Source organism: Gymnoscopelus microlampas (genome assembly GCF_963454915.1).
Source record: "Gymnoscopelus microlampas genome assembly, chromosome: 17".
In the NCBI taxonomy this organism is placed as follows: Eukaryota; Metazoa; Chordata; class Actinopteri; order Myctophiformes; family Myctophidae; genus Gymnoscopelus; species Gymnoscopelus microlampas.
In genome coordinates, this window is record NC_139954.1 from 22,858,533 (window position 1) to 22,874,589 (window position 16,057).

At 43.2% G+C, this 16,057-nt stretch overlaps 1 protein-coding gene across 25 annotated transcripts in view; it reads left to right on the top strand.

The window, feature by feature from the left end:
• The window catches only part of mycbp2 (MYC binding protein 2), an 80,873-nt gene extending 65,931 nt beyond the window's left edge, over positions 1-14,942 (top strand). For 19 of the 25 annotated variants that reach the window (XM_084083664.1, XM_084083667.1, XM_084083669.1 and 16 more), the window contains 26 exons: positions 536-780; positions 1,377-1,544; positions 1,698-1,855; positions 2,119-2,318; positions 2,575-2,733; positions 2,857-3,017; positions 3,413-3,590; positions 3,711-3,935; positions 4,114-4,179; positions 6,170-6,409; positions 6,681-6,770; positions 7,075-7,155; positions 7,536-7,802; positions 8,483-8,766; positions 8,901-8,997; positions 9,148-9,267; positions 9,363-9,464; positions 9,597-9,725; positions 9,829-9,961; positions 10,410-10,513; positions 10,687-10,875; positions 11,026-11,133; positions 11,735-11,944; positions 12,343-12,450; positions 12,570-12,735; positions 13,260-14,942. In XM_084083664.1, coding sequence (XP_083939790.1) covers positions 536-780; positions 1,377-1,544; positions 1,698-1,855; positions 2,119-2,318; positions 2,575-2,733; positions 2,857-3,017; positions 3,413-3,590; positions 3,711-3,935; positions 4,114-4,179; positions 6,170-6,409; positions 6,681-6,770; positions 7,075-7,155; positions 7,536-7,802; positions 8,483-8,766; positions 8,901-8,997; positions 9,148-9,267; positions 9,363-9,464; positions 9,597-9,725; positions 9,829-9,961; positions 10,410-10,513; positions 10,687-10,875; positions 11,026-11,133; positions 11,735-11,944; positions 12,343-12,450; positions 12,570-12,735; positions 13,260-13,375 — 4,104 coding nt within the window. In that variant the 3' untranslated portion in view covers positions 13,376-14,942. The remainder of the gene's footprint in view (positions 1-535; positions 781-1,376; positions 1,545-1,697; positions 1,856-2,118; positions 2,319-2,574; positions 2,734-2,856; positions 3,018-3,412; positions 3,591-3,710; positions 3,936-4,113; positions 4,180-6,169; positions 6,410-6,680; positions 6,771-7,074; positions 7,156-7,535; positions 7,803-8,482; positions 8,767-8,900; positions 8,998-9,147; positions 9,268-9,362; positions 9,465-9,596; positions 9,726-9,828; positions 9,962-10,409; positions 10,514-10,686; positions 10,876-11,025; positions 11,134-11,734; positions 11,945-12,342; positions 12,451-12,569; positions 12,736-13,259) is intronic. The other 6 variants (XM_084083682.1, XM_084083680.1, XM_084083681.1 and 3 more) reach the window with 2 other exon arrangements.
• Positions 14,943-16,057: the final 1,115 nt, after the last annotated feature.

Here is a 16,057-nt window from a genome sequence, read left to right on the forward strand (position 1 = left end):
AAGTGCAGCATAAGAGTCATTGCTAGTTTACAACTGTCATTTTCACGCCCAGTGCCCACGTTGTGCAAGTACTTGGGCCTATATGTTGGTCTCAAAATTAGGTGTGATCAGGGAAATTCACACACACTCTGCTGTGAAAGCCCCTCCGAATTCCTCTTAGTTTTTTTTTTAGGTATGTGGAGAGTTTTGTTTAACCCGTCTCCTGGCATCATTATCACATTAATTCTGCTCCTGTAGCTAGTCGTACGCTTTCACTTTGCACATGAACAGATTGTTTCCTCAGCAGAAAATTGTTGGCGTCACCTCCGACTTGCCAAATCTGTCAACGGCGTGCCAGATGCAGGTGCACCTGGCTCTCAAAGAGAATGGGAGACGGCACTCTGTTTGGTCAAATCTAAAAGTTAAGCCATTAACGGGACAATGGTGTGTTCATGTACAATATACTGTATGGCCATGGCTGTGAATAGACAATGACATGTCAATGACACTGGTTTGGTCCTTTTAAACCACTACGCATCTGCATTTTCCTCACCAGGTGAAACAGTCCAGGAAAAAACCTCTGCAGGTAAAGACGCCCCGGGCGCTGCCCACCATGGAGGCCCACCAGGTGATCCGGGCCAACGCTCTGTTCCTGCTTTCCCTGAGCAGTGCTGCAGAACCCAGCATGCTCTGTCACCACCCTCCTCGGCCCCTGCACTCACAGCTACCTAGCCTCAAAGAGGGCGTCTCCGACGAACTACCCAACAAAATTGGCTGTCTCTACCTGCAGACGCTGGCAAGGTACCTAGCAACTAAAAGACTTATAGGTTGTTTTTGTATAGACTATACCGCTGACGACTCGGGGAACACGCAAGAAACTAAGTACTCTGTCAGTGTCTGCGATACGCACAACGAGTTTGCGGTCGATTGGTTGGATTGTTTTTGAGATTTGTGGGGTACCGACGGACTTGCACACACACACACACGGAGAGATCGCAGCTCCATACTGTGTATTCACATATATGGGCATCACCATATATGGGTGATGTGTATATATAGGTCCAATCGGCGGTTCTGAACAACTGGATTTCCATATGCCTATAGATGGTCATGTTGGTTGGATCTGCATTTCTGGACAACAGGCTATCTGACCGACTTGACACCGAGCACTGCACTCCCTTGGGTGTTCGCCGATATGCACAGCGAGTTTGAAATCAATCGGTCACACGGTTCTCGGTTCTCGAGATACATGAAGGACAGATATACTCACAGGCACGCACGTACATACGCAGAGATTTCACACATTTAGTAGTATTGTTAGATGTTATGATGTACGTATTGAAAATGTTAGTGTGTGTGGTGATTCAAGTTAAAAACGAAAAACGTTAAACTTGCAGGCAACACACAGAGAACTTTGGCGCTTACCAAGATGACAACCTTTTCCAAGATGAGATGAGGTACCTTCGCTCGACCTCGGTTCCTGCCCCCTACATCTCAGTCACCCCTGACGCCTGTCCCAATGTGTTTGAAGAACCAGAGAGCAACATGAAATCCATGCCTCCCAGGTAACACAAATTATGACTTGTGGGCATGTCTCTTTCCCTGCCACTTGCATGACTGAAGCATTTTCCCCTTTATCCTACATCAAGAAATAAATTAGAATTCTAATGTCTTCAGTATTCATTTACACTATATTTATAAACTTTTATTTTCTTCAGTCTGGAGACGAGCCCAATCACAGACAGCGACACAGCCAAGCGTACAGTGTTCCAAAGGTCTTACTCAGTAGTAGCCTCTGAGTACGATAAACAGCACTCAGCCTCACCAGCCCGAATCAAAGCCGTACCCAGACGCAGGGTCCACAGTGGTGATGCAGGTGAGCTAAATTATCAGTAATTTTCATCAAGGAAATTAGTGAGCGAGCTCTAAATAGCTTTAATGTTAATGAAAGTTTAATGAATGACTTGTACTGAGTCAATTTATTGGGCCAGTGAAATATAAATATGGATCAAAGTTAATAGGAAAATAAATGTTATTTTTGTAATTCACTGAAAAGTTACTTTTAGAGATGTGTGGTATTTGTCCAGCAAAAGCGTTGTGTACAGTATTGCTGACTTACACCCTCCTCCATCCATCCAGAAGTGGGCTCCTCTCTGCTGCGCCATCCATCTCCGGAGCTGTCCCGGCTGATCTCGGCCCACGGTTCCCTCAGTAAGGGGGAGAGGAACTTTCAGTGGCCTGTCCTGGCCTTCGTCATCCAGCACCATGACCTGGAGGGCCTGGAGGTGGCCATGAAACACGCACTGCGGAAATCTGCCTGCAGGGTCTTTGCCATGGAGGTACAGCTGTCTGTTTTGTTGGCGTCTCTCATTTCATCAGGTTCATGCTTGTGCGTGTGAAACTGTTAACAATCAGTCCTAATTATACATCAATGAACCAAGGTCGTCGGTAATTAGCTGGCTGTCGTTTGTTCATCTCTGTGCCGGTTGTGTGTGGCCATAATTAGAGATGGTATCTTACCATTACAGGTTTGTTTCATGTGTAAACAATGTGGTAGGACTAATTAGTAAGATTTAATCTCATTCTTCCCCATAGGCATTCAACTGGCTGCTGTGTAATGTGATCCAGACCACGTCACTGCATGACATCCTTTGGCATTTTGTAGCGTCTCTCACCCCGTCACCCTTTGAACCTGAGGAGGAGGAAGAGGATGAGAACAAAGGGAACAAGGAAAATGTGGAGCAGGTGATGGTGGTCAGTAGACTTTTTTTTTTTTTTAATTTAGAACCAAGCTAATTATCAGTGCTGCATTTGTCATGCTTTGTTCATGTTCTGTAGTGTTTTAAATTATTGTTCCACAAAATTATTTCCACACAGGAGAGAGACCTCGGTGTGTGTGAACACCCTCTATCGGACATCGTGATCGCTGGGGAGGCGGCCCACCCCCTCCCCCACACCTTCCACCGCCTCCTCCAGACCATCTCTGACCTCATGATGTCACTTCCTAGTGGCAGCTCCCTTCAACAGATGGCTCTCCGGTACTGTTTGTAACACCAAGGATTTTTACAATTTGACAGCATATTGAGGCTCATATAGTCCAAATCACTTAAATACACTTGTAAAATTAGAATTGTGTTTTATGTAGAAAGTAGAATTGTACGAGAACCAATTAAGCATTTTGAAGGTTCCAACTCTATCCGTGAAAAAAAAAAGACTATGGCAATGCTAATAAATCATTAACACAGTAAAACAATGTGATGGTTTGGCTGCTCTGACCTTTGTTAGACTTCAGAATAGTTAAATGGTTGACAAATGACACATCATGCAAGAGTCTGCCTGCACATTAATTCAAAAAGTGAATAACCTGTTTGCTTGACAGTTTAAAACTAGTTTTCCATTGTATGAGAATCTAAAGCATATTTATCTCTGTCAGGTGCTGGAGTCTTAAGTTCAAGCAGTCAGACCATCAATTCCTCCACCAGAGCAACGTTTTCCATCACATCAACAACATCCTGTCCAAGTCAGATGATGGAGACAGTGAAGAGAGCTTCAATATCAGTGTGCAGTCAGGCTACGAAGCAATGAACCAGGTGACCCCAGCCTTTCACTCGGTAGTCATGTTTATTCAAACCCAATTATTCCCACTAATGTCAACATATGCATGCATGAAAATCACTGTTTTAGCACATGACGTGTGCAGATGTGATGCTAAGCTCTCTGTGTGTTGGTAGGACCTCTGTCTGGTGACGTGTCTGAAGGATCTGACCAGCGTGGTGGACATCAAGACATCCAGTCGTCCTGCCATGATTGGCAGCCTGACAGACGGCTCCACCGAGACTTTCTGGGAGTCCGGAGACGAAGACAAGAACAAGACCAAGAGCATCACAATCAACTGTGTCAAAGGCATCAACGCCTCCTACGTGTCCGTCCATGTGGACAACTCAAGAGACATCGGGGTGAGTGGTCAGTGGGGACGGTGGGTGGGTGGCGGCTGTCATTTAGGGAACGTATCATAAATGTGATGGTGGCTTCAATGACAAAATGAAGTTGTTAACGTGTTGTAAATTATGTTTATTTTAGTTTCCTTCCTGATTTTGTATTTCATTTTCTGATTTCTATTTGTCTTCTCCACAGAACAAAGTCACATCAATGACAGTCCTGTGTGGAAAAGCGATAGAGGACCTCTGCAGAATCAAACAGGTACGGGGCATTTGATGTTCCTTTGACTTCACAGTGAAGAAGTCCGGGGTGGAATAACCCATATAGCCTCTGTTTTAGTGGATTATGCACTGCCAAGAGACTGGGGCCTATCTCTGCATCCAGCGTTTGAAGCGGAGTTTAAAGAATACGTTTGCATCAAAGCATTTCCTACCAGGAAATAACTGCTGGCCTATGGCAGACAGACAGTTACGCCACTGGTCAGCTAGTTGACCTAACAATGGAATGGACAAGGCAATCAAAACTAGAGTAATCATACCTCCAGGCTATGGGGTGTAGTCTATTCTCAGAGGCCTGTCAACTGCAGACCTTGTGCTATTAGCCTGTGTACATGTCCTAGGCTACTAAAAATAAAAAATCATTAGTTGACACCTAGCCTAGAAAAGAGGACGCTGGCCACAACAGACTGCTGGAACATCGGCAGCATCCTGTTACACATGCTAAAGGAACTGTTTCTCATCAGGAAGAACAGTTGGTTGATTGATTGAATGTTATTGAATGTTTTAAAAGTACAGCAGTATGTAAAACAAGCCCAAATTAATAATCACAAAAAAAGCCAAAGACTTGTCTTGTTTCCATTGTGGCTCATAAACATTCAAACATCTGGACAAACAACGATACAAATATACATAATACAAGTTTGGCCCTGCAATCTGGCACACTGTGGTCGGCAGTTGAGGTATGCTGTGTCTGCATACAACTGTTGACAATTTGAGTAATGCATTCAGTTACTTGTACAGAAGAACGCATTAAACAATGTGGCTCATGACTGGCTGGGTACCAAAATTGACATTGTATTTAGTCAGACCAAACTGAAACCATGCCTTCATTTTGAAAGACAAAATGTCCTCTCCAATGGTAGCATTGCTGAACATAGAATGGGAAAGCGAGTGATCAGCAGATGTCACACGCCATCTTCCCCAGAAGCTTCAAACTAGTCCAATATTCTAGTTGATGATTTACTTTTTAGACCCAAAAGCTTGGCTCTTAAGCTTTCTGTTGGAAGCTGGCATGGTGAACGTCACCGTCAGTAGAAGCCTCTACGAGCTTTGTTACGTGTGATATGTCCTGTTACGTAATCTTTTGTTGTGACACCAGGAAGAGTAGCTTCTACCTAGCAGGCAGCTTCTGGGGATTGAAATAAAGAAATGCATGGTCCGTGATAACCTTAGTAATACTGACCATTTCAGCACCACAGACAGCGCCGCTACACAGAAGCCATGGTATATAGTGTGATTGATATAACTTTTTGCCATGGATATTGTCACAGGCCACATTCAGTCAGTGTCAATTGATGCTCCTTTGTCAGAACTCAGAATATGTACATTTAATTTTCTAATAAAATGTCTGTAAATAAATTACTCATTTATAGGTATGTTATAGGTACATATGGATCTATTCATCATGGTTTCACTATAATGTCATTGTACTGTAGAGCTCTATCCGGATGGGATTGTTACTGGGGGATGTCTGGTTCACTGGTGTAATATGTATTGTAGTTTTTAATCAAACGCAGATTAACCATGTCATGTGATATGCTACTTCATTACACAACAAGTAGTAGGACCACTGCAGAAAATTGATAGTCATATCACTGACTATCCTTCTAACAAATTGCCTAAAATGTTGCACATTGCCCAAAGTCCAGTCATACATGCTAGGTTTCACATTGCCTTGTTTTTAAAGCAAAGGAACTTATATGGTGGAGTAAGAATTGAATTAAATAGGGAAGAATACTGCACACTCGATGTATCTCCATTTTGATTATTTTAATAACCAATGTTTTGACAAGTTGTCTTCCATCAGATGATATAGACAACTTGTGAGGACAGCTTGTCGAAACATTGGTAATTGAAATACTCTAAATGGAGCTACATTGAGTGTGAGGAATTCTACACTATTTGAATCTCGACCACACCAACAAAGAGGCTTGTGCCGATATAAGCTGATATTTGCCTCACTTCACTTCCAGGTTGACCTAGACTCTCGTCACATGGGCTGGGTGACGAGCGAGCTCCCTGGTGGGGATCACCATGTGATCAAGGTGGAGCTGAAGGGCCCAGAGAACACTCTGAGGGTGAGGCAGGTGAAGGTGCTGGGCTGGAAGGAGGGTGAGAGCATCAAGATCGCAGGGCAGATCTCTGCCAGCGTCGCCCAGCAGAAGAACTGTGAGGCAGAGACGCTGCGAGTGTTCCGCCTCATCACCTCACAGGTCTGTCCATCCGCCAGTCTGTCTTTATCCAGCTGCTTAGATGAAGATAACCATTCCAGTTTCTTTCTTTGAGTGTTTATAATTGTGTGCTTGCTAATATTTAACCACTTTATATACATATATATACTTATATACTTTTACAGGGGTACCCCAGGGCTCTATACTTCCCCCCTCAGTATTTTTTTGCAAAATGTTTGCCTATTATGCTTTTAGCAAAGGTTGCATTCAGCTTGAATCTGTGATAAACAGTCTACCTGTCTTGTACGTTCAGGTGTTTGGGAAGCTGATCTGTGGAGATGCAGAACCAACTCCAGAACAGGAAGAGAAGAACCTGCTTTCGTCACCTGAAGGAGAAGACAAGGTCTGCACTGCACCAGTAGAGTTTTAATCACATGAACCCTAGCGTCCCTATTCTGGGGGCGAACATTTGCAGAAAATGTCAGATCTACAAGCTCACAATGTTGCAATGTGTTTTGGGCATGTAGCTATTTTCGGCAAAGGGATTAAGTGTAGAGGGGAAATACGAGGCGGCCTAGTAGACCCCATGGGGCCTGTGGTCAACAAAGTATGTAGGGTTTAAGTGGTTAACTGTTATGTGGTTAATCATACTTTCAGTGCATTGACAATCTCTTGATTTGACGTACTATATGTATCCTTTTCACCAGGCACCATCTGATGCCGACCTAAAAGAGCACATGGTTGGAATCATCTTCAGCAGGAGCAAACTAACCAACCTGCAGAAACAGGTCAGTAGACGTCTCCACACATTCCAGTTAAAACAAGTAAAGGTCCCCTTACACATGGCAAGTGAACAAAATGTCTGAGATGTTGTTTTGCTACAGAGACGAGTGGTTGCCACCTTGATGGCTGCGCTGCGCCTAAAGTTCTCATCTCCACTTTTCCTCCCTCCGTTACACATGAATTTCATTATCCTGTCAAAGGTCATGTCTCCGACACAAATTTTGACCTGATTATATGTGTCTCCCAAGCAAGCAGGTCGGCTCTATTAGCTCAATAGTAAAAAATGTCAGCACTCGTGCCGGAAACTGGGTTCGAATCTGGGGTAGAAGAGGAAAGTTATATAGTGCTGCTTTAAGCTCATAAACAAATTTCTCTCCCTCCTCAGGTGTGTGCACACATTGTCCAGGCCATCCGTATGGAAGCCACACGTGTGAGAGAGGAGTGGGAGCACGCCATTTCCAGCAAGGAGAACGCCAACTCCCAACCTAGTGACGATGATGCCTCCTCGGATGCCTACTGCTTCGAGCTTCTGTCCATGGTCCTGGCTCTCAGTGGCTCCAATGTGGGCCGCCAGTACCTGGCTCAGCAGCTAACGCTCATGCAGGACCTGTTTTCTCTGCTGCACACCGCTTCGCCGCGAGTACAGAGACAGGTGGGGATATTGAATATTTATACAAGCACTCACAAATTGAGATCCAAACAATGAAGTTAGTAGATCATTAACCTCCGGTTTGAACTTATTTGGATTCTGGCCCCGCTAAATGGTTTAACTCCGACCTGCTCACTGCCTATGTGTAAGCCAATCAGACTGTGTAAGCCAATCAGACAATCTTAACTTTACCTAGAATCAAATCTGGTTCTGGTGAAGGTGTATTCGTTGTGGTCCTACTCTCTGGAACAAATTGCCTGACCACCTGAGATCTGCCACAACTCATCTTTTAAAAGCAGACGTAAAGGGAAACTTTGCAGATTTTCAACCTAAATCCCTCTGTTGTGATGTTTTCCTTTGGTTAGCTAGTATGTGTGTGTGGTTGGCGGGATTGGGGCATTGCTGTATCCTGTGGGGATGTATGTGTGAGGTGGAGGTGGTTAATGTTGGGGGCTATAAATGCTGTATTTTATTTGGGTGGGAGGGTGAAGGGTTCTATACTGTACTTAGTATATCTGTGTGTACAGGTACATACTGTATTTTGTTTATTGTCCTTTGATGTGAAGACCATTGAGTTTATTGTGCGGGAAATGTACTCTTCAAATCAACTTGACTAATTGTAAAGTTTTATTCCATGTCTTGGGTAAACATCTCAGCCTGACACCATTTTATCCCATGCTTAGGTGACATCACTGCTCAGGCGAGTCCTTCCAGAGGTGACACCCGTGCGCCTTGCCAGCATCATTGGCGTGAAGTCCCTGCCGCCAGCAGACATCAGCGACATCATCCACTCCACGGAGAAGGGCGACTGGAACAAGCTTGGCATCCTTGACATGTTCCTGGGCTGCATCGCTAAGGCCCTCACTGTGCAGCTGAAAGCCAAAGGGACCACCATTGTGGGTACAGCTGGTATGGCTGCGGGCAAGGGAGTCACCACTGTCACCCTGCCCATGATCTTCAACTCCAGGTTGGTGTATTTCTGCTACATTTCTTTGAGAATTCAGATATCCTATAAGATCAAATCAATTATAGATATTTGACTGATCTGTTAAATATATATAGTATGTTTTTAACCTGGTCTCTGCTGTCTACCATGTCCAGTTACATCCGCAGAGGGGAGAGCCATTGGTGGATGAAGGGCTCTACACCTCCACAGATTGCTGAGATTATCATAAAGCTGGTGAAAGACATGGCAGCGGTGAGTTAGCAACACCTGGTTTGAACATTGCATTGTCACTTCAAAGTTAATAAATTAACATGCAATCATCTTCACCATTAATGTTTTCCATTTAATATATAAATATTGCTAGAGTGGGTTTAATAACCTTTTTTATTGTTTTGTTTTTAGGGACACCTCTCAGATGCGTGGTCCAGAGTCACAAAGAATGCCATTGCAGAGACCATCATTGCACTGACTAAAATGGAGGAGGAACATCGCTCTCCTGTGCGCTGTATAGCCACCACCAGGGTATGACCTCAGTTCACATAGTACACAGACATATGTCTGCTTGTGTTTGAGTGTGTCTATGTTAATCACTTGGCCTTTACTTTTCTCTGTCTCAGCTGTGGCTTGCCCTGGCCTCGCTGTGCGTGCTGGACCAGGACCATGTAGACAGGCTGTCCTCCGGACGCTGGATGGGCAAAGACGGCCAGCAGAAACAGATGGTAAAAACCGCAGAAGCAGAACACCTCTATAACAGCTACGCTGTAGAGGAATAATAATTATAGGCATAATATTGGGATGCTGGCAGACCATCAGACAAATAACACACCGTTGTGTTCTTTTTCCATAAACAGCCCATGTGCGACAACCACGATGATGGCGAGACAGCAGCCATTATTCTGTGTAACATGTGCGGTAACCTTTGTACTGACTGTGACCGCTTCCTACATCTGCACCGACGCACACGCTCTCACCAGAGACAGGTTCGTGATCAGCATCTACCTGAAAAGGGCACTCTCCCTTACGTATCATATAAATGTTGAAGTACATTGTCGTGTTTAAATTTCTTCTTCTCGATTGGTTCAGGTGTTCAAAGAGGAAGAGGAGGCGATCAAAGTGGACCTCCATGAGGGATGTGGGAGGACCAAGCTCTTCTGGCTCATGGCGTTGGCTGACTCCAAGACCATGAAGGCGATGGTGGAGTTCAGAGAGCACACAGGTAACAGAGACTCCTGTTGAACCCCTCTCTATGAGACTATAGTTTTGAAATGGCTAGACCTCAATGTCTTTGTCTCTTCAGCTCCAGAGTCCAGACTTTGCTGCCTAGATGTTTTCACAGTGGTCTTCTTCCTGTCAACTCCCTCACTCAGTTTCCCTTGTGTTGAGTTAATACTTTGTCTGCAGAACATTGTTTTGCGTCCAAAACAGCTTCCCATTTGCCACATTATTCGCCTACATTATGTACATATACTGTATATATACATAACCACACAAAGCATGCTGTTTTTATTATTGCATGGTCTGGTTGCACTTCCCTAGCTGTTGCACATGGGGTGGACTCTATTGCGGATCCATCAGCTTAATTACATGCGAACAAAGGAGTTAACTTTTAGTTTTGCATGTATGTTGTACTATCTTTTTTATAACAAACCCATATATTTGTGTAGGTAAACCAGCCTCCAGTAGCTCGGATGCCTGCAGGTTCTGTGGAACGAGGAATGGAACAGAACTCTCTGCCGTGGGTAGTGTCTGTTCAGACCCGGACTGCCAGGTACCAAACATTGCCCCTTGTACTATTGTGCAGACATGTACAGTAGTCTGCACAATAGTAATACGCACTTAATTCTTGTCTGTAGTCTGGTCAACACAGCAAACCACGCTCAAAAGTTCAACTCTGTGGTATTTTGTAAGCATCTCCAATCCTGTCATGTTGTCTTATTTTAGGAGTATGCCAAGCTGGCATGCAGCAAGACCCATCCCTGTGGACACCCGTGTGGTGGAGTTAAGAATGAGGAGAGCTGCCTGCCATGTCTGCATGGCTGCGACAAGAGCACTGGCTGTCTAAAACAAGATGCAGATGACATGTGCATGATATGCTTCACGGAGGCGCTCTCTGCTGCTCCTGCAGTGCAGGTAAATGTGGTCCTACACACAAGAGTATATTTTTACACTCTCAGAGTTAAATGAACACTCGGGACTTTACTGTGTTATCCGTACATTCTAAGAGCTTGGCGACACAGCCCAGTGTTCTCATGCATTCAACTCCATTGCTTTGTTTCCCAGTTGGACTGCAGTCACGTGTTCCACCTTCAGTGCACTCGCCGTGTCCTCGACAACCGCTGGCTTGGACCCCGGATCACATTTGGATTCATGTCATGTCCTATTTGCAAGGTAATGTGCTACCATGAACCTAGTGGGATTAATGTCCTATTTGCAAGGTAATGTACCTAGTGGGAGTATTAGCTTAAAGGAGCACTTCACCCATTTTCAACCGTATCTCATATCCATCCAGTGACATCATTGGTAGGCAGGTTTAGTAATTTCAGACTTTATTTCATTTTACTTTTTATTGATGCAAGAACAATACTTTCTATATATTATCTTGGAATCCCCACCAATGATGTCATTGGTTGGCAGGTTTCTGAATTGTCCTCAGCCCATCTCAAGGGAGTAGACAGACATGGTTATGGTATCTTATAATGAGCATTAGTGAGGACCAATTATATGAAGATAATGTTGAAAATAGGTGACGTGCTCCTTTAACCAGGGAATAAAGGGCTTGACACTGTATTCACCATGCCTTGAAATTGGTTTAGCCTTATTTTGTTAAGCTTTGTTAAAAAAGAAAACCTGTGTAGTCTCTCATTGTACCATATTGATTATTCAGTGAAATGTCATTGATTGTCACTGTTTGTGTTCAGCATGTGAAAATATCCAGTATGCCTCTGGGATGCTGAACAATAGCACTTTTTCCCTCATTCATTTCCTCCAGAACAAAATCAATCACTCGGTTATTAAGGACCTGCTAGACCCCATTAAGGAGCTTTATGAAGATGTAAGGAGAAAGGCTTTGATGAGGCTGGAGTATGAGGGCCTCCATAAGAGTGAAGCAATCACCACTCCAGGAGCACGGTTCCACAATGACCCTGCAGGCTTTGCTATGAACAGATATGCATACTATGTCTGCTACAAGTGCAAAAAGGTACCGTATGAACAATCATGTACTATGACATGTACAATGACAAAGGCTGTGAAGGGGCAGCAGCGGCTCAGAAGGTAGTGCGGTCGCCTGGGAGTTGGAAGATTCCCGGTTCGATCCCGGCTCCTCCTGGGTGCGTGCCGAAGTGTCCTTGAGCAAGATACTGAACCCCTAACTGCTGCCGATGAGCAGGTTGGTGCCATGCATGGTTACCCCTGCTGTTGGTGTATGAACGTGTACCACTGAATGTGTAATGGTGTTCCACCATGGCAGTGTGTGGAGGGGGAATATGATGTACATTTTAAAGGGCTTTTGAGTGGTGAGAAAAGCCTAGAAAATTCGCAATATATATGCAGTCCATTAAATGTGGTGTTGACTGATGGCGCTTTCCTCATCTGCAGGCGTACTTTGGAGGAGAGGCACGCTGTGATGCAGAGGCAGGACAAGGAGATGACTATGACCCCAGTGAACTGATATGTGGAGCATGCTCTGATGTCTCCAGGGCTCAGGTGGGTTAAAGGAAGCCTGGTTAAACCTCAACTATAACGTCATGTGGCTTTTTTGGACTTGGAGTAATTCAAATTATTCCATGTTTTCTTAATTTTCCAATTTGTTTGTTCTTTGCTAGATGTGCTCCAAGCATGGCACAGACTTCCTCGAGTATAAATGCAGATACTGCTGCTCGGTGGCTGTTTTCTTCTGCTTTGGTACCACACACTTTTGCAACGCCTGCCATGATGACTTCCAAAGGATGACCAGTGTCCCCAAGGAGGAATTACCCCATTGCCCTGCAGGTATGTGTAACAATGATGGCTGTTACGATCATGAAACTTTACTTGACGATCAATTGTTTTTACAATTCACTTTTTAATTGTGTTTTTGGCATTGAACATTGCAACATCTAAATCAAAATTACATTTCTGTTTGCCAAGATTAGGACAGATAGGACAAATAACAAAGAAATGACAGGCATATTTTATAACTTTATACTTGGAAATAGCTGATCTACAAACTCACAATGCATCGCATCGCAGTGCGTTGTGAGCTTGTAAATCTGTTATTTCCACAGTTTTTGGAAGAAATAGCGTTTCAAAATGTATGTACATTTTTAAACATGGAAACGATTATGACAGTTGTGTGAAATAATGGCAATTATCTCAAATAATTGTGATTAGGCGATTATGTAATAATTGACAGGCCTGGCAATCGCACTGGTCCAATCTTTTCAAATATTGTCATGGAACTCCACCAGTTGCTCACAGGCATTCAAAGATGCACAGACAGATTTATTTTCTCATGATCGTACTTTCCATCACAGGTCCCAAAGGCAAGCAGTTGGAGGGTACCGAGTGCCCTCTGCACGTTGTGCACCCACCCACTGGGGAGGAGTTTGCTTTGGGCTGTGGAGTATGCCGGAATGCCCACACCTTCTAGACATCCAGAGACCCTTACTGAAAGCTTGTTCAACTACTGTGATTTTGGGCTGCTGCTGAAGCTCAGCCTCAGGGCTCGGCTCCTGTGTTGTCAGAATGCCCTGGACGCAGGACCAGGTTTCTACCGTAGCCACAAGCCCTCAGATCCACTCCTCTACCAACGCGAGTGTCCAGGATCTACCATAAACATGAAAGAGCCACGGCTCTTTTGGATAAAGAAGAAACTGAATGAATAAAGAAAAAAATATTAAAAAAGGAAAAAAACTTGTGACGTGTTTGCATGCGGCCGTTGTATCCCCTCGGCTTCCATAGACGTTGCACTCCTCCTGATCACTGAAGTGTAACAATATATTGAAGATTAAACATTGAAATAAATTTGCTTAAAGGCAACTGTGGATGAACGTGGATAGAAAAAACAAGACAGGCCGTATTTCCAGCTTCCTAACTATAAATTTAAAATATTGTTGTATGTAAACTGACTTTTTCGTAATCCTGTACAGTATTCTCCACTGTCAAGTGCATCATGGGTTGACGGACAAAACAATTAAAAGAGGAGTTGGTTAATAAGACTGTTAAGAATGTCACGTTTGGGAGGAAAATAGTGTACGATTTATCTAATCTTGTATATAATGATAGTATCCAAAATAGCTGTATTCCGAAGTTGCTACTCTCCACTTCAGTTTTGTTTGATATTCTGGGTTATGTTTTGAGCCAGAACTTTTAATGAAGTGCAATACTGGGTGTGCCTCCTATCTTGCAGCTGTTTAACCTATGGAATGTATGTCAATAAATGCCACTGTACATTTTTATACAGTAGACACAGTTGTGTTCCCCCCTCCAAAATGTCAGTCAGATCACTTCTCTTTGGAAATATTAAAGAGCCCAGCACCTGCAGTGAATGATGGTGGCTATGAACCCCATTTAAATCTCCATATAAAAAAAGATAGTGGTACCAAACCATTCTAGATGTAAAAAAAAAAGAAGAAAAAAAAGAAACTACTCACTAATAATATTTCAAGGAGTGACTACTGAAGGTTTTGAGGGCTAGTGTTCACACCAAATATTGATATCATTGTGAATCTGTAATGCTTTTTCCCTATTAGGAGGCAGGGGGAGTGGGGGGGTCTTGGGAAAGGAGTGTGACAAAAACAGCTGCTGTTATATAAAAAAGCTTATACTTGTGAATCTGCTCTGTAATATCTGTGGTGGATGGAGTTGAATGGTAATAAACCAGGTTCTCTGTTTCGCAAAGTACACACTGTCACTTTTTTATGGTTTGACATTTCCACAAAAAGACCCTAAAGCCTGCCTACCTTAGTCACAACTGTATTGCTTCAAGCTTGCCAATAATTACTACGTTACTATGAACCCTATGTTCAAGTGAAAGACAGGGTGTTGAGTTTTTTCACTTGTGTCAGTCTTATGATGAAATATAAATTAGGCTTAACTGTTAATATTATGTAATAATTTGAGAACACTAAATTAATTCACACTGCTTGATTCTGAGACATACCACAATTGTAAATGTAGGGTTTAAGTTTAATAAAACAAAACAAAACATTTGAGACTGGGCTGTCTTAGGGCTGCAGATAGTTATTTTTATTTATTTTTATATAACCTTAAATATACAAATATGATTCAAGATTGAGATTACTTTGGCAAATTGAATATCCAGGCTTTGTATAATGGCCAAGGTAATACATTATCCACATCTTAATTGTACAAAACACCTTAGATAATATTTACAATCTGTGGCGTTTTATATAGTGCAGGGGTTACCTTACTCAACCATTAATTAAGTCTTAATCATTCATTAAAGTTAGAATATAATGCACATTTCTTTTGTGGATTTCGTCCAAAACTAGTGCGACTAGATGAGGTTTGAGGTGGAAAGTCTGGTGACGCAAGGATAGATTAGGCTCAATTCACTTTGAAGGTTGCAGATCCGGTTTGGAGCGGATACGGAAACGATGGGTGTGCTTGCATATGTATGCGTCTAAATCAAATTTTGGACAGTGTGGCTCCCATGAAAACCATCAGGGTCAAAACCCGCTCGGTACCATGGATGAATTCGGACATCCTTACTGCCATGAAAGTCAGAGACAAAAAGTGTTCTGAGCTTCATAAAAGTAGGATCAAACTAGCCAAATGTTTTAACAAAGGTCTCGAATCCCACGTAGCTAAACTTGAAAAGGAAAAAAACAAGCTAAGAAACAAGGTAAATAGCATGCTCCTGTTAGCAGAAAAAAGCTACCTCGATGACAAGATTGAGGAAAATCAAAAAAAACCACGAGAGCTTTGGAGGCTACTCAAGAACCTCCTAGGCTGCAGCAAAAAATTGAAAACCAGGCTTTCAAACTTAAGCCTCAAGGTGAATGACACTCTCATTTCATCCAAACACGAAGTGAGTAAAATCCTCAACATATTCTTCACGACCGTAGCCTCAGATTTGGTTGAAAAACTTCCTCCACACTCTGGGAGATATGGTGAGGAGTATGTTGTCTCATTTTACGAAAAACAGGGTGTTTGCAAAGATGACTTTAAACTCTCCCCTGTGAAAACAGAAGAGGTGTTTAAAAAATTGAGTGCTCTTCATCAACACAGAGCCACAGGCCTCGACAATATCCCCCCCAAATTTCTAAAAGACTCAGCCGCCTCCATTGCTCCAATCATTACCCACATA